Source organism: Schistocerca nitens, chromosome 10 (genome assembly GCF_023898315.1).
Source record: "Schistocerca nitens isolate TAMUIC-IGC-003100 chromosome 10, iqSchNite1.1, whole genome shotgun sequence".
In the NCBI taxonomy this organism is placed as follows: Eukaryota; Metazoa; Arthropoda; class Insecta; order Orthoptera; family Acrididae; genus Schistocerca; species Schistocerca nitens.
In genome coordinates this window covers 222,143,448-222,168,942 of record NC_064623.1, presented here as the reverse complement: position 1 = coordinate 222,168,942, position 25,495 = coordinate 222,143,448, and the positions used below count along the sequence as shown (strand labels likewise).

Here is a 25,495-nt window from a genome sequence, read left to right as displayed (position 1 = left end):
TGATTGCAGACCGAGCGCCACCACACGGCAGGTCTAGAGAGACGTCCCGGCACTCGCCCCAGTTGTACAGCAGACTTTGCAAGGAAAGGTTCACTGACAAATACGCTCTCATTTGCCGAGACGACAGTTAGCACAGCCTTCAGCTACATTTGCTACGACCTAGCAAGGCGCCGTATTCAATTGATATTGAGATTCTATTAATGTATCATCAAGAGCGATGTTCTACAAATGTGGATTAAAGTTAAGTATTCCAGAAGCTACGTACTTTTCTTTATAGCATTCATTACGTATCCCGTTTCAGACCTCACTCAAGCCTGCGTGAGTTTAAGCGCGTGCCTTTCGGCTTCCTCTCATTGTGTCTAGGCTGTCTTGTCTAGACACAACAACCACCACCTGAACAATAGTTCATTGTTTTTTTTTTCACTTTCAACAGTTATACGCCATACTGTGACTACACACTAGTGTCTTACTCTCTCCTGCAATTTGGCACGTTAGTCTCCTGATGATAAGTTAAGGTTTCAATGCAGATCACTTCTCCTTCCACTGTCTCCTTCTGCTAAATAGCTTCTAGGTCATTTGAAGTAGAGTACCGTGCTCTCACGCAGATTCCTAACCCAGTTCAGAAATAAATTTAGAATTATAAATTATTCGTGGCAATTCATGCTGCACGTACTGTAATAACATCACTTCACAGCACTGAATCAATTTCTTGGACTTCAGTCACTGTGTCAGTCAACTGTAGTGTGCACCATTATAGTGATGGAAGGACTACTAAATCATTTACTGCTTGCAATGGTCACTGTCCAGAGAGTGAGTAGAACAGTGAGCGGTTTCTAATTGGTTCCAAAATTCATGCAGCAGAACATATTCCTTTAGTTAATCCTCTACTGCTACTGAATTTGTGTGTGTGTGTGTGTGTGATCTTTTAGAAGGTGTAGTTCGCACAAGTCTGCCAGAGCCAAATCACATTTTTCACTACCATTTTTCCAAACCCACAAAAGATGGTTATTGCTGTCTTGATTTCAAACAGAACAACATTGCGTGCAGAAAAATGGAATTGTCAACCCAGCCCAAAAAAGAACTACAGGCCCTGAAGATTCCGCCACGTGAACAGGCTGACATGTCATCCTCTGGCTGTGGCATCATTTAAATGCAGAATGGTGGGTCCTATGGTAAGCACACCACTCTCCTCGCCATTGTCAACTTCCTGAGCCACTACTTTTCTATCAAACGGCACCTCAGCTGGCTTCACATGGCTGAGTGCTCTCATTCCAGTTCTCCCATCCTGGAAACCATCCCTGTCAGAACTGGAAACTGAACCCAGGCCCTCTGCATAGCAGAATGACCCAACCTAACTGCTCAGCTATGGAGGCCGATTGACCCAGCGAAACATTGTGTGGTTTCCAAAGTTTCCAAAGTGGCGAATGAAAGGATAAATTGTGTGTGTGTGTGTTTTTGTTTTTCACAAGCTGTTAGTGAATTAGATGGCTATGGTTTAGAAGCTAGAAGTCATATTTATCACACCATTTTCAACTCAAGCTGTATTACAGCAAACATATTTATTTGTACAAGGCAAAAGGAACATCTAAGTTAATTCATCATTTCAGTAACAATTATAATTAAAAATAGTCCATCTGAGCTATCACTGACCAAAAAAAATCTTTACCTTTTTACAAAGTTACTTGTTATACAATAGAGATAGTTTTGCTGCAAAACTACCTTTCATTAGAGACACTATTAGTACTAAGTTTTGCTAATAAAATTTGTCTTACTACACAAGGGTTTTAATCAAATTCTGATTAATTGTTAAAACACACCAGCGAGTTTTGGAGTTCCTTTATAGGACATTGCAGTCCAGGCATTGACTAGGGTAAGAAGGTTATCTACTACACAATAAAGGGTGGCTGATGACTGCAAAAGCTACAGGAAGTTAAAAACAAAACAAATAATTGCTGCAGAAAAAAAACGAAAAGCAAAATATTCCTGATAATGTGGCAGCAATGGTCTGCCATATTGTGAGAAAACTTATCGTATAAGCAGTCAGTGACTGCCTGCGATCAAACAGCAAAAATCGCTATTAAGCTGCCAGACTCATTTTCTGATGCTTCTGGTCCACTGTACTGCAGCAAAGAAAGAGAATATTGGGCTTACACAGCTGTAGAACTCGAGATAACCTCAGGATCTATTCCCTTCATCAACTGGCTCATTTGACCAACCAAAGATTGTGGAATTGCCTCAAACAACTAATCTCTTTATTTCAATATTTGAAACATATTGATGTACACTGGCTATTTAAGTCTGGTGTGAAAGATACCTACATTTTGCATGTGATAATTACTTTTAGTCTACAGTACTTCACTGTACAGTCTGGCAATGACTATTTTTTATTGTGAAAAGGTTATACAAAACAAAACAACGTGATAATATGTATTATGTAAAAAACTGAACCTCTCCACATAAAATGTGCAGCATATATTAGTAACAACAGAAAACAGGAGTTTCTTATCCATTCATACACATACATCACTGAAGACAATTTTAAAAGCATTTGAAAACTCATCTATAAAATTAATTATCTGCAGCCATTATCAGAACTGCATAAAATTGCCATCCTTTCCTATACGTAAATATTTTAGAACATTCTTTTATTAACAGCAGTAGAGTTATTCTGATTCTATAGGTAACATGATCATCACAATAACAGGCCTGCAAGCGGTGAAGAGACAAGAGTACTGAAGCCATAAATGGAGACATAACATAATATAAAAATCATTAGAAATGGGCAGCCTCACATGTCAAATGAACAGCACAATCCACATACTATACACATTCGACAAAAGTAAAACAATGTATGTAGCTGAGACTTCACGAAGATCAGACAATAAAACAAGGCTTGACACACACACATTCAACCACAGTAAATTCAACAAAATTACTCTCAAATGCTACAACATCCACACACAAAAAAAAAACACAAAAATATTGTGCAACCCTGTTTTGAACACTGTCACTCTTTATTTCAGTCCTTCAAATCCAAACGAGTAGCTGAACTAATACATTTGTCCAGCACATATTAGTTTGTATACAAAAAGATGAATACACACCTAATTTGTAAACAAGTTAAAAAATCACTCCTAAACTTAGTAAGTAGCTTAGTGCTAAAAACTAAGAGTCAAAAAGAGTTTATCAATGTTTGTACCTAGGAATCATTTCGGGAAAAAACAAACTTTCCAGTCCTTTTTCATGAAATGTTACAGTTAAAATTTAACTGTGTAAGATCTACAAGTTAGCCTTAATTTTAAAAAAGTCTACAACAGTTCAATGCAACACTATATAAAGGGAAATTAATATATACTATGTACAGTTCATTTATTTACAATAAATGATATATTTATATACACTGTAACGACTCCCCACGATGTGTACTTTTGTGCACAGAAAAACTCCGTAATTGCGCTAGCGCAATTACGCAGCTCGATATAAAGATCAATAAAAGTGGAACAGATTCTGCGAGGGGTAAAACAGTCCCCTCTACCTGGTACTGCACGAGTAGTGAATCTGTGGCATGTCCCTCGCATAAATACATCACGTAAGTGTAATGTGTAATACACGAAGCACTGTAAACTGCGTATTTACATTCAGAAAAAGGTATCAGTTGTTATTCTTATTATTATGAATATTAATATGTTTATTAATGACTGATTTTTATACTATATACATAATATTTGTTTGTTGTCCCTACTAGATACAAGCGCTGCTAATACAGTCAGTCCGACTAAAAACAATTCTGACAAAAGTCTCAGAGGACGTAATTCTCACCGTGCAAATTAAATCAAAAACTGCTATCAAAACTTCTGAACAGCAGTACAATTTCAGGAAAATTCTTAATACCTTCCCAAGAAGACTCCAAATACACCCTTCCGCACCATGGAAGGTTATTCTATATACACAAAATGGTCACCAAGAACAGCTAAATGGCAAGACAGTTTGACAAACGGTCTCAGAGAATATATCACCAACATTGTTTCCATCAGCAGATTTACTTGTTTGTTGCTTTTAGAAAAGGTCTCAGCTTCAGGGTTAAGTATGACACACTGCCATTCTGTGACAGCCCATTATTTCTCCAGTGACCGGACAAACAATAGAGGTGTACCCCCTCCACTCTCTCAGGGAAGGGGGGCCGCAGCGTTAGACCAAAAAGACAAGGGAGGGCTCTCCTCAGGCCCCTTCCGGCCAGCCGCAGTAAGACGGCAGCGGGGGTGTTCTCCGCAGGCACAGGCGCTGCCGCCCCCCCTTCGTGCCCCTGCCGAGGCTAACGACTAGCGACGACTCGTTCTGACCCTCTGCATCTGGACGTACCCCTAGGTCTCCTTCTTCGTCTTGAACTCCTCGCCCAGGATTGTAGCAATCTCTCCTTGCATGAATGCCCATGGCACATTGGAGTTAGCCAGTGGGCACTTTTCACCACTCGGGCAGTATACCTGTGAACACATATGCCCATTAAGTGAATTTTAAGAGGTCTTTCCATTCTGACATGTGACGCATCAACTAATATCAGTTACGGATATATCACCATATTTTATTCTAATGTAACAGTATATAACGCATGTTGTTACAAGTATGAAAAAGTTGTTGTTATGGGCAGCTAATTGTTTTATAGTGCACCCAAGCAAGTGCGTGAGGAAGGGTGCATAGCACAGATGGACGAGTGACAAGTCACTTTTCATAGTCCAAATTTCATTCTTGCACAGAGAAGGAATACATACATACATACACACAGGGCCGAGCACCACAAACAATTTTCACTGGCCAAAAAGTTATACATTACTAATATTGAAGTTATGGTTTTTTGTTCTTTCATGGTTTGTTCTGTTGTGTGAAAGCAATTTTGATTTATCAACAAAACATTCTCTGCTGACTACACAGAAACACTTAAGTTAAAAGAAAATCTGCCATGAGAGTGAGTATTATATGTGTGTTTTTCAGTAAGATTTTACTGAAGCCTTTACTGAGACAGTCAATGTGGCTTCTCCAGTTGTTACATATCCAAGATTAAATAACAGCACAAGAAAGGGGTCAAGTTGAATATTTGATAGTAGTTGTCAGCTTCATCTAGTGACATAATGTTAATGGCCTCTGTGACATAACATTTTGGTGCACATATTAACAGTTTCGCTGTGATTTGGCAAAGCCAATGAACGTGAAACTAAAACAAAACCTGCCTGTGTGCCAGACTGAGCTGTGGCTTAGCTATCTGTAGGGGGAAAAAATCACAACTAATCATAAACTACAGTCACCCCATTGTTTACAGGGTTCGTTATAAGTCTCCCGCATAACTGATCAAAGCCTTTGTCTTAACTCTTATCACAAGAAAGTACAACAAATAACAAGGGAAATAAAGAATAGAGCGAGGCATAAAATGTCAGTTTGATGAACTGAATGTTCACACCCCTTTCCAAAATTTTCTAATGTGATAAACTTTCAACAGAAATACGCAAAAGATTATCACATTCATTGAAAGACAGTGTCTTTGAAGCCATACAATAACGATTCGATACACATCTCTTAGGTCTGTTAACGAATCTCGCTTTCTAAATCCCACAACAGTTCACCAAAGCACCTGCTCGACACCATCAGGTGGCGGTTGCCGCATATTGCCGGTTCGGTAGCAAGAGTGAGTTGTTACTTACTAGCAGTAACCGGCAGTCACCACCTGAGAATGCCTAACAGCTGCTTTGATGAAATATTGTGAGGAATTACAAAACTCGATCTGGCAGCAGACGCAAGAGAAACTGAACACATCCACTGGGCAAGCCTAAATATTAAATATGTTAAGCCAAGCTACAGCAAGGTCTGAGCATATAAATACAAGCAATAAGCTGTTCCACGTACATATAAATGGGCACTGCTGGGAAGTACTAGCACTTACCTCAGCACCTGCACCCTGCCTCTTGATGGACTCTCTGCTGCACGGGAAACAGAACTTGTGCTGTGGAACAGAAGGACACTGCACGAAGTGCGTGTCTTCCAGCCTCTCCTGACACAGCGTACACTTGAGTGTCGTGGCAGAGCTGCCGCCGGTCCCCGCCGCACTGCCGCCGGTCCCCGCCGGCGTCTGCCCGGGTCCCGAGGCCGCGGTGGAATTTCCGTCGTGCCCGGTAGCGGCTCCACCACTACCGGCGCCGGCACCCGCACCGTCCGCTTCGCTGGACGTGGTCACTGTGGTCGAGCTCACAGTCCGGCTGCCCGAGCTACGGCGACTCCCCGTGGAACCTGAGACACCAGTTGAAGGGCCTATTTTACGAGAAAAATTGAAACTAGGTGAAGGCAGCTACATACTTCCAAAACTCGATCTTAAATGTACCCCCTGATGCGTGCACACGAGAGAGAGAACTTATCTTCCTTCTCGAAGCTACAGAGGGGTGGTACGGGACGGAGTGACAACTGGACTCTTGTGGAAAAATGTATTAAGTTTCCGATATCCCAGAGATTGGACCTATCGATGCTACTACATTACGATCTTTTCTTTCACGTACGTAAGTTGTCGTGTCGGTTGTGGCCACACAGTAAAGTCAACAGAACTAACGAGAATGAAGTGTCACTAGTAGAGCTCGGATGTTTACTCTTCAGATTGCCACCATATAAGCAGTGTCGCAGCTCGGTGGTTTGAGACGCGAGGCTGAACGTAGAACTGCCAGAGCATCTAACGAGCGAGTGACGTGCCACCGGTGGAGGTAAGACTGACAGTAAGAATAATGTGTGCATAGTAACTTTATTGCCAGAGTGAGTAATAAATGTAGTGAAAGTTAACATTTAAAATGGTAGGCAAGTTGGTGACACAGACCAGCAAGATACTACATTGGAATATTGTGGAAACTGTTGACATATGGACAAAAACCCATATAAAAATAATGAAAAGCAGCACAACTGAACGAAAACGTAGTGAAGTGCAACACAATATTCAGAATTGCGATCAATTAAAGTATTAGCACACGAGCATACCAGTGGAACTCTTAAACGGCACAGGGATCGAGACGTCGAGTAGCGGAGACGTTTCCAGAGGAATTTGACACGGCCTAACAACTCTGAAGGTTTATCACAAATTCTCTCTGAAGTCCGATAGTAAAAATGAGGACATTGTCTCAGTGGTACAGGTTGAACATATGTTACAAAGAAAGAAATGACAACTTACCTGAGGAGTTGGGAGAATGCTGGGAGCCCCTGGAAGCAGAGCGCGGTGGCCCCGGAGGGCTGCCTCCTGCAGAGCGCGGAGATCCGGGTGGCAAGTTGTCTGCCACTGACATGAGAGCAGCCATGGGGGACTGTCCAGGGGCAGCGGCTCCAGCACCACCGCCCGCCGTGGCAGCCGCAGACTCCGGAGGCGTGTTGGTGCGCGGACCCAGCGGAGAGCCCGCTCCACCTGCACTCACGCTCATCGCCACACCCGGGTATCCTGCAACAGCAGAAACACTACTTCGTCAGAAAACACTGGCACAAATGAATCGCTGAGGAAACAGCTGCTGAAGGCATAAACATTATTTGAAAACGTCTTATCATACCAAAGTAATAACTAAAAACTAAATGTTTGAGGGTTTAATAGTTAGCACTCTCAATTCGCTTCCAACAGGTTCATTCGGTTTTGGCCAGAAGCAGGATGTGTACAGATATTTCTCTGCTATTTTCAGGTTACATCAGTAACTGAAAGATTGCCAACTATTTTGTTTACTTCCAGCACGGCACAAGAATCTTATATATACTTTTCATTATGTTATTAAATTTAAAGTGTGTGTGTGTGTGTGTGTGTGTGTGTGTGTGTGTGTGAAAGGAAGACAGATAAAAGCTGTCCGTTACTGAAATAGTTTTCACAACTGGTGCATGCAAACTTCCTCCGTCTCCTCTTGCGAACTACCTCAACGCTATGGTGATGAAGGCTATGTCGAACAATTTAACTGTACGTGACTAATTTTATTCCAGTAATGAGGATATGTCCAAAGACAGTAGTGAAAATTTTAATCAGCCGTTACAGTGCATCATGTGAAAAGTCACAGAGGTACTGAAATGTTTTGTAACAGAAGCTGCACAACAGGCTACACTACAGATGAATCTGTTGCCATTAACTTTACTTCACATTGCCATTGTTGACTTCGACAATTACCCTCCTGATCAAATTTTTACCTTCGAACCTAACCCTGACCACAGGCTACGCTACAGACGAACTCCGCACAGCCAACATATATCTTTTTTTTTTGTTTTTTGTGGGGGTGGGGGACAGTGTTTGCTGGATTATCACGCTCTAGGCCTGCATATATGATACCTTCCCAACATACACGGCAATGCAATTCTCTTTTTTCTTCTTAATTTTATATACTGAAATAACACAACATTTCACTAATTAATATTTTACCCCTGATAGCTGGTATTTTGTTCCTGTCACGACCAACATTACGCGAACAAACTCATGAGCTTAGTCACTCCGTAGACGCCCTAGTTCTGAAAACGACACGCTATTTTAAGTAACAGATACCGCTACTGAAGAGATAGTAATGTGATTCGATTAACTCTAATGCCTTGGTTAATTTAAAACGCAATTTCTACCTCCGTAAACGCTTGATACGAAGGTACGCACAGTATGTTGGAGGCACTGCCGGAGGAAAGCGTTAAATGAATAAGGTTACTGTCATATTACAGTAACTTTCACTTTTTATATGTCAATAATTAGATTCAGCTGAGGTCGAGCTTAAATGTCGGCCATTATTTAGAACCACGTATCGGTTAGTACAACGGATGCACGTATGCGCTCCCGGCCGCTAGAATGCTGTGCAGGTGGCCACGGTGACGTCACAAGCCGTGACCCCAGGCAAGGTCGTGGAGGGCTAATAATACGGCTGGGCCAGCACCGCTGCCGCTGCCGACTGCTATCGCGGACACGTCGCGCCTACGTGCTCTTGCGCAACGCGTCGTGCAGGCTCGTCTTATCTGACGAGGCACAGTTCACCGCCTCCCCCTCGCCTACGTAACACGTCCCCACGCACACAACAACCGACCCAACCGCTAATGCAAATAACAAATCTGGTCGTTTGCACAGATGACATTGATATCTCTGCTGGAATGCGGGTGTGATACAGTACTTAGTATTTAGAACCATGTCGCAATACAGTTGTCCGGTAGCAAAACGGATGCAATGAGCGCCCGCGACCGCTGGGCTGCTGTGCAGGTGTCGCGGTGACGTCACAAGCAGTAAATACACAATTCAAAAAAAGGTTTGCATCGTTCCCAGAACTCCTGAAGATAGACGTTGACTTTGGATATTGTATCAGAGACACAGTCCCTTTGACTGTTCAGAAATGTCACTAAACCCGCCCGAAGATGTAAATAACCACGCATGAGCAGCGCCATTAGACGGAGGGGGTCCGACAGCCGATCAGTTCCTGTCATTCCACTGTGAAGGAGTTACACGGCTCGTGTTGTCTCTAGTTTAACCTTGCCTAGACGGTCAATACCGCGGTTAAATCGCGATTGTTACTTCGTGCCAGGAAGGGCTCTCAACAAGGGAAGTGCCCAGGTATCTAGGAGTGAACCAACGCGATGTTGTTCGGACATGAAGGAGATACAGACTCGCTCAGGCCGCCCAAGGGCTACTACTGCAGTCGATGATCGCTACCTACGGATCATGGCTGCTCGGAGGAACCCTCACAGCAACTCCACCATATTGAATAATGCTTTTCGTGCAGCCACAGGACGTCGTGTTGCGACTCAAACTGTGCGCAATAGTCTGCGTGATGCGCAGCTTCATTCCCGACGTCCATGGCGAGGTCCATCTTTGCAACCACGGCACCATGCAGTGCGGTATAGATGCGCCCAACAACATTCCGAATGGACCGCTCAAGGCTGGCATCATGTTCTCTTCGCCTATGAGTGTCGCAGATGCCTTCAACCACACAATCGTCGGAGACGTGTTTGGAGGCAACCTCCCGGTCAAGCTGAATGCCTTAGACGCACTGTCCAGCGAGTGCACCAAGGTGGAGCTTCCGTGCTAGTTTCGGTTGGCATTATGTGGGGCCGACGTGCGCCGCTGGTTGTCATGGAAGGCGCCGTAATGGCTGTACGATGCTCGAATGCCATACTCCGACAGATAGTGCAACCATATCAGCAGCATATTGGCGAGGCATTCGTCTTCATGGACGACAATTCGCGCCCCATCGTGCACACGTTGTGAATGACTTCCTTCAGGATAACGACCTCGCTCGACTAGACTGGTCAGCATGCCTGGGATAGATTGAAAATGGCTGTCTACGGGCGACGTGATCCACCAACCACTCTGAGAAATCTAGGCCGCTGAGGAGTGGGATCATCTGCACCAACAGTGCCTTCATGAACTTGTGGACAACATGCCACGACGAATACAGGTATGCAGCAATGCAAGAGGACGTGCTACTGTGTATTATAGGTACCGATGTGTACTGCAATCTGGACCACCACCTCTGAAGGTCTCGCTGTATAGTGGTACAACATGCCATGCGTCGTTTTCATGAGCAATAAAAGGGCCGGAATAATGTTTATGTTGATCTCTATTCCAATTTTCCGCACAGGTTCCGGAACTCTCGGAACCGAGATGACGCAAACATTTTTTTGATGTGAATATTTACCTTCCGAGCCAATGTATACAGAGCGGATAATATACTCCCTCGCTGCTGCTCCGCAAGGACATGCGGAATCATTCTGTAGAGTATACACCTGGAAGTTTTTCATGGCGTGTTTCGTACTGTGCTGTTATCGTTGTAATACATGTTACTAATCGTATCGTTGGGCTTGGCATGCAACAACATGCTACTGAGAACATTTTCATGTGTACCAATGCACTCTGTGTTATCCTAGGTATCTCAACTTACTAACATGACGCTAATGGAAATTAAAACATTTCTTAACAGCAGCAGAAATGACGTTTTGCGTACATCTTAGTCAATTTTATTTACAGGTGAAACACTTTTTTGGGCCAAATAGATACGCATGCACTGTATTTAGGTATAATTCTCGCCACCTGTGGCACACTAAAGGTGAGTGTGACAGTAGTTATATTATGAGGGAGATTACAAATCAGTAAAAAACTGAACCACGTCCCACCCCCACATCAGACACGCTTACGCACAATAGCCTACGAGCAAATAGCAAATTTTCTGAGCGAAGTTAGATTACAAATCCAGATCTAGAGACGGCAGTTCATCGGTTTGTCTACTCTTGCCGATCCTGCGTCTTTTCGTGCGGAGACGTCAAATTCGAGTGGTAGAAATATTATTCAGATTATTTCGCAGGCAAGGCGAAAAGAGGTTGTCATTTTCCGTGGGTTCACTGCCTGGTTTACAAATTTTCCTATTTTGGTGCCACTTCGGCGGCTGGAGTGTAGCGCACAATAGTGATAATGTTGTAGTTCAGGAAATATATGATACCCTGCGACAAGACATACCGACTGTTACTGAATTCGAATCGGCGATCTTCAGATCAAGTGGCTTATCACAGGTGTGTGTTTTGGCGAGCTATATACTTTTCTAACATGTTTGATGCGCCCGCTCCGAATCCCGACAGCGCATTACTGACAAAACAAAATACAGCAATTTGTCACCCTAGTCTTAGACAATTTACTCCACATATAATAAACACGCCCTTAACTATTCGAACGCCGCTGCGTGACAGAATGACATACTTTAGAGCTCATGCGGATCTAACGTTTCACAGAGAAAATAAGACCACACAGCAGTTCAGAGTCCACACTCTGCGATTCAGTGACAGCAGGCGTTGTAGCGTAATGCCCCGCCCACGCCAGCAGAGCTTTGGCAGTCTTCTGCCAAGGAGGCAAAGTCCTCAGATTACATCCTCAAATACAGCTTACCTCGGAATCACATTCAACAACTCGTGGTGTTAGCTTAACAATGGAATGTCCCGGCATTTCTACAGCCCTCGAATGCGGAGTTTCTCGTGTCGTCTAGGTGGCCTCGTCGTCGATTGTACGAACGCCCACTGGTGTACGAAAAAAAAAAAAAATCTGAATGCAATGGAAACACCCGAAACAGTGCACAAGCATCAGTGCGGCATTACTGAAGGCGCCAGTATTCATTCCTTAAGTCAGCGTCTGCCAGTAATATCAACAAGTGCCTGGGGTACACGACCACGCATTATGAAACCTAAGCTCTGCTAAGGCACCTGCAGAACCGTGCCAGGCGGAAGCCACTAACGCCCACGCAGCCTAAAATCAACTGAGCCGTCGCTATTTCTGAGCTGCCGTGCGTCAAACTGCTTTGCGGCAGCTCGCTGTGTAGCGTGGAAACTTGGGCTGTTGCTGTTCGTTCAGCTTGCATCTTCTTCGACGCCGACAATTCTTCCACTGTCACTGAATTCAAAGTGTAACTGACATTGAAAGTAAATACTTTAGTAAACCTGTAAACTACATCGGACGTTGGGAATCTTCGTAAAAACTGTTTATGATCGTCTTCCTCTCACATGCCATGTAGAATCACAGAGTGCTAAAATACTTAAAGGGTGTCGTCGGGGCTTTAAAAATCTCCATTTGACTGTAGGATCGTCAACAGTCACATACCTTCCGCTGGACGAGACACGGGGGATAGGTTTTCCAATATAAACCGCAACACTGCCACCATCGGTCTTATCATCACCAGGTAAACAGTGGCGATGAAAATTTCTGCGAACACCATGGTTCGAACAAGCTGCCTCCAGATAGAGTGCCGCTACACTATGTGAGTTTACGAGTTGTGTAGTAACGTAATAGAACGACAAACTCCCTCATTAACCTTTGTTCACGTGTGTGCACTTTGGTGCTGATGGCAGGGACCTTTAGTTACGGTGTATTTTATAAGACGGAGCTACCTTTAAGTTTCTACGCGCACTCTCAGACTTTCGGCCATGAGGATGGTCGGCGTAGATTAACTTCAGCTACAATACATGTTATCTCGGGGTAACACGGCGATTAAAAGTATTACTTAGATTTCACAGGCAGAATTTCGGTGAACGATAGTTCCGCGTTTTGCTCCTGCTTCTGTACAAGACGCACTGAGCAGAATTATCAACCATTAACGGTGCCAGTGCTCAGGAGTTAGACAATACTGATCGACACTATTCCATTTTTATAGGTGAATGTATTCCCACCAACCACCTCACCTAGGCTAACAGTGCGCTTACAGCAGTCAAATTGGGTCTCGTTACGGCTCTGTCTGATGGCGAATCTTACAGTCAAATGGGGACGTTACGCTCCACCTTTATGTAACAGCACAGTTTATATGAAGCAAGATGGTGAAGGACTTCTCCTCCGGCCTTGATACGTCATCATAGTGAGGTATTGATTGCAAGAGGGAGGAGAAGGGCGTGAAGGCTACGTCAGAATGGTCTGACCCGGAGCACATCTGTCGCCTCACTGTCAGTACCTTACTGTTACTGTTCCCTCTTCTGTAGCGGGAACATCAGCAATCGCGATCGAACGTCATCGACAATTATGACGCACATCTAGTTAACAAGGATGTAGTGTGGATGCGGTCGGTTAGATGGAAGTCTTGGTGACGTTGGGGGCTAGGGACCGGGGATTTTCCTGGCGCGTTGAGAGGGGGAACCTCACCGGTCCAGGTCCGGCCGACCTCAGGGGAACCGGCCGCTAAAGGTCGCTCTATGCTAATGCAGGACCCGGCCAAACCTGCACCGTTACCAACTGCTGCTTTCCGCGGGTGTGCACAGTCCAAATAGCAGCTGATACCATGCTACGTCCCATCTCAGCAACGCCTTACTGCGGATAACCGTGTATTTCACTCCTCAAATCTTGACAACGGCTGTTTCTGTGATGGTATGGTGTTGGACAGTAATAAACGATTCTATACAGTAGTTAATTTTGAATGGCTTCTCAAGTTCTTTACCAGAAGGATTTTCCCCACTTCTACTTCACAAATATAGCAATCTGCCGCTTCCCTGTTTAGTCTGCACATGAGCAATACCTTTATTGACAGCGCCGAAATCCCGCACTTCCAACGCATGCAGCAGCAGCAGTAGGCCTACACACACAGCAGTAAACTCACGCACGAGCGACCACGTCAGCGCTGGCGTCATGCCAGCGCAGCTATCCGACACTCCCGGAAACTAGTCAGCAGCTTCGACCAACATACGCACGCTTTTAGCTTCTCACCTGACGATTTGTTAGCAGTCAACGCGCAACAGATACAGCGCTTAGGAAAGATACGAGTTATTTTGGAAAAAAAAATACCTACAACAGAAAACATTCCTGAATCAATTATTTACGTGAATTCTGAGGTTTTCCCAGCGTTTCGATGGACGGGGCATGTTTTCGGATTTATTTGTATGTTTTCGGCGGTTGGCCTAGGTGAGTGGACTTTTCGCTTCGTAGCGTATGGGGAATGATGAGTTGTTAAGTACTGACGAATGAAACCCCACAGATGATTTATACGGGGGGCACGTTTGCGGAAGAACAGTATCTGTGTCTAATAATGAAGATCATGTAATAAAACTATTAATGTACAACTACTTCCAAAAACGCAAGGCAACTGATCTTCAACTGCGCAATAAACGTAAAAAAAAAGTTAATTCCCCATGAAGGTATAGAGATAGGAGTGAGTCAGTTTCGTGTACTACATGGAGAACTATTTTTTTATTTTAGTTTGAATAATTTGTTCTACAGCCGTACCTGCTAGTTGCTAACAGCTCTTTAGTACTACATAATTTCTTCACTATTTCCTTTTGTAATTCATATTGTTCATTTACACTGTTCTGGATGGACGGATTAAGCCGATAGCTTCCGCTGCTTCTACCGAGATTGGAACATTAGCTAATGTCAACTGCTGAAAGTGCTTTAATTGGATTCTAATTTTACATGATAGGAATTTCAAGCAGTCTAGCAATTATGTACATATTTTGCACGTTTGCTCTAAATTCATTCGCCCGATTTGGCACCGAGTAATCAGCACGTTCTACTTTGCCACGTTCGCTCAACGTGTAGCGTTGCTGTGACATGTGCGTCAGGTTTGTTCGACCTACGAAAAAAAAAAAAAAAAAAAAAAAAAAACATTGGACACAAAATAGCATTGGTTAATACATCTATATACCCTTTTGCTACCTCATTCATTGCGCTTCCGTCATTAGCCCACTGGAAATGCGGACCCCTTCCTTCCCCCTCCGCCGGCCGTGGTGGCCAAGCGGTTAAAGGCGCTACAGTCTGGAACCGCGCGGCCGCTACGGTCGCAGATTCGAATCCTGCCTCGGGCATGGATGTGTGCGATGTCCTTAGGTTAGTTAGGTTTAATTAGTTCTAAGTTCTAGGCGACTCATGACCGCAGAAGTTAAGTCGCATAGTGCTCAGAGCCATTTGAACTTTGCCTTCCCCCTCCCCCTCCCCCCCCCCCAAAAAAAGAGCTTGCGACGCCATACTAGTTGCCTCACCCGACATACAATGAGGTTACAAAATTCATGGAATAGCGATTTGATAAAAAGTGCAGTGCATTGGTGGAGCTGTCCTCTGGTCCAACAGGACCTCTCATTGACTGAAAATTGTTACGTTCGACTACTCGGATATCATTTGGAGCCATTGATTGATGAAATTTTAATAGATGACAATGCGCCATACTATCCGGACACGATTGCTCGCGATTAATTTGTAGTATATTCTGGACAATTCGAGCGAATGATTTGACCGACCAGATAGCCCGACATGAATCCTACTGACCGTTTGACGGGCACAATAGAGTTCAGTTCGTGCACAAAATCGTGAATCGGCAACACCTTCGGAATTGTGGACGGCTATGTCTCAATATTTCTGCAGGGGACCTCCAGCGACTTGCTAAGCTCGTGCCATGTCGAGTTGCTGCGCTACACCGGGCAAAAGGTGGTATTAGGAGGTATCACACGACTTGTCACCATGTACATCGCGAACGCTCGGCTACGTCAGGGGCCAGGCGGAAAAATAATATGTTTTTAAAAATATGAACAGTCCTACCAGGCAACCCGCTGTTTGGTGTTGACAACGTAGCGTGCTGCACTTCGCTCGCCGCCCTCCCATAGCAGCCAGGAGTATCGGAACAATGGCGCTGTTAGGTGAAAGTTTCCGGGGTAGAGTTATACGTGGCGGCACCCCTCAGCTCCTCAGTGGGTCCGCAAGGCGCGCGTTGTTCAGTGCGGTAGGTCGCGGCAGCTACCCTGCTCACTGCATTTTATTGCTCCGCAGTTAAGTTTAACGACTGCGGTTAAGAACAACGGAGCGTGAGCCGAGCTGGCAGGAAAGGTCGCAGAGCAGAGAGGCTAGCGAGAGCTGACGCGATGGTTTGAAAAGCTACACACGCATTCGAGCAAATAGCCGTTCACAGTCTCGTACGGCGATTCAGATTTCGGTTTTGCGTCGTATGATTTAACAGACGTTGAAGCATCTACTGAAAAACTTTATACGCCCAAGTCAGAAGGGTCATTACTGCGTTAGCTTTCGCCGGCCGGGGTGACCGAGCGGTTCTAGGCGCTACAGCCTGGAACCGCGCGACCGCTACGGTCGCAGGTTCGAATCCTGCCTCGGGAATGGATGTGTGTGATTGTCCTCAGGTTAAGTTAGGTTTAAGTAGTTCTAAGTTCTAGGGGACTGATGACCTTAGAAGTTAAGTCCCATAGTGCTCAGTGCCATTTGAACCATTTTTTTGTGTTAGCTTTCATCGCTTTAAAGCAAATCCCACAAGTTATTTTTTCCCGTAACCTTGTCCAATATGTTAGAGCGAGACTTTTCTTTGAGGTTACATCTGGAAATTTGGCTGATTACATGAACTGAGAATGGGCCTCCGATCGCGAAACTACTCGCAAAGAAAGAAATGTAAGTATAATGGAACTAATATTTCCAGAAATGCGCCGGGGCACTCATAATCGACAGGGCCGATTTCCTTCCCCAGTGCGACTGTTGTTCCTTTGCTTTGTCGGCAATGGGTAAAAGCTGATCACTCTTATAAGCACCAAACCTGAGCATTAATGCGGTTCAAACTTCAGTTTGTTCAAACAAAGAAATGGCGACTTCGCTTCCGTGCACTACGGTGACTGATAGTTCTTTTCATTTATTGGCTTCTATCTCTACCCACTCCGCCCCGAAAGCTGAATCGTCAGCGTGACGGACCCGGGTTTCATTCCCGGCTGGGTCGGGGATTTTCTCCGCTCAGGGGCTCTTCATCGTCATTTCATCCCCATCCGGGGCTCAGGTCGCCCAATGTGGCGTCTAATGTAAGAAGACCTGCACCAAGGCCAATGACGTCAAACGCTCATTTCCATCTCTACCTACACAGCTATCTTCACACAGTTTTTTAGCATTTAACTCTTACAGTTTTTTTTAGCTGGTTTATGTAGTACATGGTGATATATATCTAGTTATAATGAAGGTTCATAATTAGATACTATATGTAATCGCATTTGGTCAATTAAAACAAAGTGGAGAGTAAAATAGATAAAGTCGTGATGGGAAGTACACACTACATAACTGGATAACTAAATACATTTACGTTAATGATACAAATATTGCCAATATATTTCCTGCACAAGTCTTACAAAAGTCAGTTGCACTTCACTGCATTGTGCACACTAACAAGTAGATTCAAATTTACAAATTTGTATCTGATTGCCTACGTCTAACTACTATTTAATTTTTCTGCACACAAGAAGCGAAAATGTTCCTTGTACATCCTGTAGTCTAAAAAATGGCTCTGAGCACTATGGGACTCAACTTCTGAGGTCATAAGTCCCCTAGAACTTAAGAACTACTTAAACCTAACTAACCTAAGGACAACACACACATCCATGCCCGAGGCAGGATTCGAACCTGCGACCGTAGCGGTCGCGCGGTTCCAGACTGTCCACCAGCGGCCGGCATACTCCTGTAGTCTCCTGTCGCCTGGAGCGTCAGTGGAGGGTTTGGAACAGAACATTTTAACGTCACCAAAGGCGAAAACTGCTGTCTTCGATTACCAAAGAACAATTGGTCCTCATCTCTGTGATTCCACATTCGCAAAGCGCTGAGTTTGAAGAAAGCCAGAATGTGTAATGGATACTAACTCACAGCACTTGTACCCAGACTCATTTCGCTATTAACAGTGGAACAAACACTTCCTCGTGCAAACATTCTCAACGATGAAGTGCATATGTGCTACGTCGCCGTGAGGATTTCGTTTATTTTATGATGGCTCCTGTATCTACGTAGCAACAGTTTTAGTACTCGTCTTTTAAAGTCTGGACGCATTCGTTATGCAGTGCATACATTTACACAAGACGTTAGGACACTGCTACCAGAACTGAAGAGAGATTGGCATCGACAGGGGAAAACCAAGATAACGCTGCAGCAGAAGGTATTTTTCTAAAGTTGGAGTGAATAACGAATTTTCAGTATCCACTGCACAGTGGACGCTTCTTGGGCGACATGGGTGTCCCTAAACCTGTCGGGGAAAGAGTAACGACAGTTTAACGGGTAATCGGAACAGCGTGTTGCTTACATTACAATTACGACGTTTTAAAGAATTTGATTGTACCTGACAATGCCATTTCTATGTGCAAAATTTCGACAGCTGCGAACGGCCCGGCCAGAAGACTGAGCTCGGCAGTATTCTCTGTGTGATCCACTGCGATGGACGCAGAGGAACAGCTAAACGAAGCTTCGAGACGTCAGAACGCCGACGACCTGGCAACATCGCACGCGACTACGCCCGCCGCGCTCTTGCCATCGCCTTTAGTACTCAAGCCATACAGCATTCTATCCTGTTCTGGAGGGAAAATTTGTCTCTTCTGCGGGAACAAGGGATTGTTATTGACGGTCTTCTCCACTACACGTGGAGCGTCAGATTAACTCACAACAAAATACACCAGTGGTGGATGTGAAGCGCCGTGAATTTGGAAAGTCACGTCCCCAAAGTTGCAACAACTGAACTTGTTGGAAATACTCCGCAATGAGACTGCAAAGAAACTGGAAAACTTTATATTCAAATAATGACCTGTATTCTTAAGGAAACATCAATGGATGTGACGTGTGAACGTTTACGAAAAAATACGAGGAAACACGATGAACTGTTGACGTTTAGAAGCAAAATTATCAAGGAATATTTAGGACATGTAATCGACGATGATACCAGTGAATGTAGGCTCAGACTAAAATTGTACAAACTGCTGAAGGGGAGAAGGTTGAGCTGTATAGTAAGTGTGTGAGGACAGAACCTAATATATCATAGTTTGCAGAAACCGTGGAGAAAAGGAGAACCCAGAAGCCGAGACGGGTTAACAATCAAGATGACGCAGCAAAAATAGGTCGAATAGTCATCCAACGCATTAGATAAAAATAATTGAATGCGGCTTATGGAGTAGCCATAAGATCGATAATGCCCTAGTGAATAACCAATAAATAAATTACTTAAACTATATATTACCGAGCGAGGTGGCGCAGTGGTTAGCACACTGGACTCGCATTCGGGAGGACGACGGTTCAATCCCGCGTCCGGCCATCCTGATTTAGGTTTTCCGTGATTTCCCTAACTCTCTCCAGGCAAATGCCGGGATGGTTCCTTTGAAAGGGCACGGCCGACTTCCTTCCGCATCCTTCCCTAATCCGATGAGACCGATGACCTCGCTGTTTGTTCTCTTCCCCCAAAACAACCAACCAACTATATATTTGACACACTCTTGTTCGCCCATGCAGGGGCACGAAATCAACTGGAATGAGCAAGGGCAGAATAGCCTGAAGTTCCTGCGAAGTTAAAACTGTATACGAAAGCGCCTGATACCCGCCGTTTTTTGGTTCCCCCCTCCCTTTTTTTCGCGCTACCCTTACGTCATGTTATTACACACATCAATATGGTGCAACAAAAATCAAGCTTGTTTTATGCTTTCTGTGAGATAGGGAACACTGTCGATTCCGCCGTTTATCAGTTTAAAATACTGACTACGCATCACTGCAAACAGTGCACGGTGTTCAAGAATGAAGCAAACATAAGGGGAAATACTGATTATGGGGCTATAATCTTATCGGAGCCAGTGTTGCGAGTCACAGCAGCAAGTTGTAAATAGCACTATCACAGAGAGAAAAAGCTGGCCGTTATGTCAGACAGCATAGCTCTTAATGAATGGCCGAGACAACAAAACACCGCCTATGTCTGACCTGGTCTCCGTTATCATACCTACCGTTTAGCAGAGCAGGTTTAAACCATAGTGGAAAAATACTTTTAATACCTTTTAAAATAGATTTTTTATTCCTCTGCAGCTAATCGAACTATAGAATGGTAATCGAAAAGACAATTACGGTAGTAACACGATTCCAAAGTAAAGCAACAGAAGTTATTCGTACCCTGACTTCATCAAGTCTAGTTACTTACTGTTCAGCGTGTGCATAATTCACGGAAGATCGATAAGCAATTAACTGAGTTTTTAAACATACCGACAGCAGCGAGTCGCTTATACTTAATAATTTATCGATCTAATGTTCGCCCGCATCTCGTGGTCGTGCGGTAGTGTTCTCGCTTCCCACGCCCGGGTTCCCGGGTTCGATTCCCGGCGGGGTCAGGGATTTTCTCTGCCTCGTGATGGCTGGGTGTTGTGTGATGTCCTTAGGTTAGTTAGGTTTAAGTAGTTCTAAGTTCTAGGGGACTGATGACCATAGATGTTAAGTCCCATAGTGCTCAGAGCCATTTTTGATCTAATGTTCGTTATGGCAACCCCAACTACACACGGCAGTCAATAAACAATGCGACTGTGTGAATGCGCGGAGTACTGGCCGAAGAGTCTGCGTTCTCACTGGTCGTGCGATCAGAATCCACTCTCGTCTTGTCTTTTCGACGAGCGTCCCACTCCATTAGAATTCTGTTCAGCCTTGACAACGTCCGACACATACAATATATACTTTTAAAAATGTATCACTATTAAACAGGCAATTTCAAGCGTAGTACTTTCACCAGAAAAACCTTTTTATAGCCGAAAAATCGCTTAGCAACCCTCTTCCAACTTTTTTTCCTAAACGGCTTAAGATGATAACAGTAAAGAAATCGAGATCAGCTATAAACGCATGTTACGTTCACGCTCACGACACTGCGAGTAAAGCATTTAATATTAAAATCAATTTCCAAAATTCCTAAATTAAGATAAGCAAACACAACACGTTATTTTAAGAGACAGCATTTAATATTAAAATCTATTTCCAAAATTCCTAAATTAAGATAAGCAAACACAACAAGTTATTTTATGAAACAGCAACGATCTTGCGAAGGAAATATTCGTCAACGGAAAACATGTTCACATGTAGACCTATTTCAAAACACACGGGAGTAAATTTGATGCAAATAGAACAAACGTGTTTCCCAGTAACATAAAGGGCGACTCCGATGTAATGTTCTGAACTGCTTCAACTACTTTCGAACTTATGTGATATGGAGACTTACTGACTGACGTTCGGATATAATAAACTATACCGTGTTGCGTTCCGATCAATGCTGACATCGAACCCCTGTTAGTTAACGAAATATTACGCAATTTCATGACAAAAAACTGAACTCTGGACAAAAGAATTATTACACCTTCGTAGCTGTATAGTTCAGATTGCGTAAGCTGAAAGGAGTGGGGGACGTAGCGCGCTTGGCGTGAGAAACGGAGCCGTATCACGCCATGAATTATCCCACTCACGCCACGCAAGCAGCCAGGCACGCACGCTCGCACACACAAAGGCCTGCTGTCGCGTCGGCTCGCCGCTACCCAACGTGGCAACGCCGCCGGCGCGATCGCGCAACACCGCATGACGCGTCCGTTGGCTACGTGCCCTGCCGCTGTCGCTGCAGGCCAGACGGGGGGGAAGCCGGGAACGTTCGTTAAGCGCGGCGCAGGGACACGAAAGGACGTGGAGGAAAGGAAGGGGGCACGAAAAAAAGAAAGAAACCGACGACGGGGGGAGGGGAGGAGAAAACGAGTGGCACGCTGCTACGTCGCCCGCGGCGGGCAGGCTGCCAGGCGTGGCGAGCCATGAGAAACGAAACGGGCTGGCGGCGCATTCCAGGCGCCGAGGCGCGGCGGAGGCAGCCGAGCGTGACGTCACGCGCGACGCCAGCGACCGCGTGACTCACATTGCGCCGCCGCAGCCATCTTGCGCGTTACGTGAGGGCCTTCTCGCGGCTCTACATCTGCACTCGAGCATGTCATCGTACAGTACGTGGCAAAATGGTGTACAATTATGGTCTTACGCTATACACAGCAGACATGTTTGTTGATTAAACTATTAGAATCAGGCGCATCTATTACGCGGGCAACTGTTCTTGTCAATGCCCAATGTTTCAGCACTCAATGTCTTCTGTGGACACTTGGTCGGTTCTGTAAAATGCACCCATGTTTTACGTGATTACTGGGCTGAAATCGCGTCTAAACTTTTATGCCTTCTGCAATTACTAGAACTACTTGACATTCTACAAAGTACTGAAATCATCTCAATAGGCATAAAAATATTTGGAGGTAAATTTCGTTCTTTACACATGTTTACACTGTACGAAACTGAATAAAAGCATTTACTAATGTTGGCACAAATGTGCTAAAATATATCTGAGCATTACAAAAAAGTTAATGAACTGCCAGTTTCAATTGCAACCTCCTATTCCAGAGGCGGGCCGGAAGAGAGAAGAAAATTTAGTATTACTCCATAAGCCAGAAGTTCTGTAATTTCACCCTCGTGGTCATCACCTGAGATAAGTTCGAGAAACTGATATTTCTCTACTCGCACTGGAACACGGGCTCTGCGTTTTTTGAGTACGGGTCTCCACACTGCCATGTTCAATGAAGACGAAAAGACTATTTTACAGAACCGTGTCCACTATTAAGCAGGTTTCATGTCCAATACGCTTCCAGTTTATGTGGAAAAAAATTGTGTGATTGTCTACAATGTCTTCAAATAGAATTTAAAATTTTTCCTTTCGGCATAGTCCTACACTTTAGTTCCTACCAGTAGTTGACAACATTTTTGCTGTAATGTGTCATTAATTCCCGTAAAGCCTCATTTTTTCGTGCTTCATCTTCAATTTATAAATTTTCTAATCATCCTGTGACCTTGTACTGATTCGTTTCATGACTGAGTAGCTTTGGCTCACTTGGAACTTATTAAAACCAATAGTGAACTTACCGTTAAACCATTGACTTACGTAACACCAGTTAATATTTGTGTTATATTCTAATAGCTGTACTTCTGTAAACAATAAAAATTGGACACATGTTATACGGGATGCTTTATCCGAATTAGTCTGTACTACCAACTAGTCCAACTGAATCAATCTGTATCGTCATTTGAGTCGACTGTATATGTAAGTTGAGGTACAGCTGTGCCCTGGAAGGCTTCTTTGTCCGAGTTACCCTCGGGCAGTGCGCGTAGCTCCGGGTCGGCCTTTAAATTTAGCGCGGAGATACTGACCAGCGCCGTATTTTTGGCACCAACGGACAAGTCCATCCCGTTGCGGGGCACGCCGTTCTAGTATTATGCCGGGGTTTTCCTTCACCACGGGTGCATCGTACCACCAACACAAGGACAAGTCGCAGCCCCCTTCCACTCTAAGTGTCCTCCGCACTTTCGAGGCCATGCATCGCCAATCGCGAGGCAGATCTTGGAACTGTGAGAGTGGATTCATGTGTTCTGGAGCCTCCAGAAAGATTACTTTTTTAGAATACTATCAGTGCTGTAGCTGAAAAAGTAACAGGCCATTAACATCAACGCACTGCAGAAACCTGTGTCAGACTTAATTTTCCAATTTACCGGTTGGGCTGAATGTCTGGGAGGGAGTGCAATTACCTTATGATACGCTGACATATTAAAAAGTAGTGGAGCTGGAAGTACTAGACTAAGTGAGGAAATATGTCTACGGAACTTCCGGGAACATTAAAACGGCACCATGGCAATGATCTTACCGACAGAGTTCCGGTTCACAGCTTTACCTCTCTGCCAGTGCCTCTCTCATACCTTTCAATCCCCACAGTTCTCCTCATATCCTTTGTTACAAGAGTGGTAGTCCTGCTAGGTATATACAACTTCGAAGTTACGATTGAGATACACTGCACAATAACCAATATTGCCATGTATGCAACACTTCACCTCAGGAAATTTACTGTATGCACGAATATGAGTACCGTTACAGATGCCAGTGTATTGATCTTTAATTTCGAACTGTAGCACTACCGCTGGCGGAATGAGCGTCTACTGCTCGTTTTGTTGTTATCAGTTGGATGCAGTGACGTAGCCGCTCCTGCTTCTGTTGCCCCATGCCTTTCAGGCACCTGATTTGTTGCTTACAGTGCGCCTGTACCTTTGTAGCATTCAATTTCAAAGGTACAATAAGTCTTCTAATATATGTTTATGCTACCTACTAATCTTACACCGAGAGTTCACTCACTATCCGTGACCAGTTAATATTATAGACTTGCTTCATCACTGTGTCTGATGTCTTTTATAATTCTTTACGGACTTTTAAGAATTTTCATATTAAAAATTCTGGGCTGTTACCTTTCAGCAAGCCCTTTTAATTAAAACAAAAATACTATGTCGGACCAATTGAAAGATTTTACGTCGTCATATGAGTTAATGCCGATGTGTAGATTATTTTATGCTTCCATCATAGACATATATACCATCTGGGAGTCGATGCGGATCAGATTCGATTGATTAGTCACCGCAAATCAGGAAAATGTGTTAAAATGGGGCGCGGCGATGGTTGCTTCGGTAACTAAAAAAAAAAGAAAAAAAAACACGGGGCGGGGGATTCACTTGAGCCTGTGGACCCAGTGGTCATCCAGCACGTTGTTAGGAAGGGTATGATGCACATGAGGTATGCTCTTCCAGTCACTGTCCTACTCAGTATTCTGCCAATGTTACAGCTCCAAATAATAACATGCTCCTGAAATACATGGAGAATTTTTTTTAATCACTATTTCTGACAGGTCAGATTCTTCTTCACTTTCAGGCGGTGCCTCAGTGAAAACTCATCTTTTGCTTGGCATTTTGAAATAGACGAATGTTGGAGTGTGTAACATCCTGACGACATCCGAGACCATTATCAGAATGAATAACAGCTCAGTTGGGCAATGCTGGGGACAGAGAATAGTCGTGACCTTCGCAGACACTTCAGGAAATTCCGTTTATTTGGTACTGCAAAATTACCTAGAAAGTGAAACTGGATGACTTTTAAGGCGACTAAATCCCGCTACAACAAAATACTAGTACAACGTCTTAACCACAAAGCACTTTGAATTCAGCCTTCGGCTACTTTCGTCACTACCTCTCCCAAACTGCGAAAACTAAAGTGTGTGGGCAGTATTAAACTACGACTATAGTCTTCATACTAAACACCGTGAAAACTTGTGATAAATACCGAGGAAGAGGCTTACTGAACTCGGCATATTCCAATTTTAGCAACATCGTCAAAAATAAACTGTACTCATTATGAACCGATCAAGGGTGATGGGTATTTTTCATTGAATC

At 44.2% G+C, this 25,495-nt stretch overlaps 1 protein-coding gene across 1 annotated transcript in view; it reads right to left on the bottom strand.

The window, feature by feature from the left end:
* Positions 1 to 408: 408 nt before the first annotated feature.
* The window catches only part of LOC126210022 (interferon regulatory factor 2-binding protein 2-B), an 82,106-nt gene continuing 57,019 nt past the window's right edge, over positions 409 to 25,495 (bottom strand). The window contains exons 2-4 of the mRNA XM_049939126.1: positions 7,193 to 7,453; positions 5,930 to 6,273; positions 409 to 4,481 (exon numbers count right to left, since the gene is read on the bottom strand). Coding sequence (XP_049795083.1) covers positions 4,362 to 4,481; positions 5,930 to 6,273; positions 7,193 to 7,453 — 725 coding nt within the window. The 3' untranslated portion in view covers positions 409 to 4,361. The remainder of the gene's footprint in view (positions 4,482 to 5,929; positions 6,274 to 7,192; positions 7,454 to 25,495) is intronic.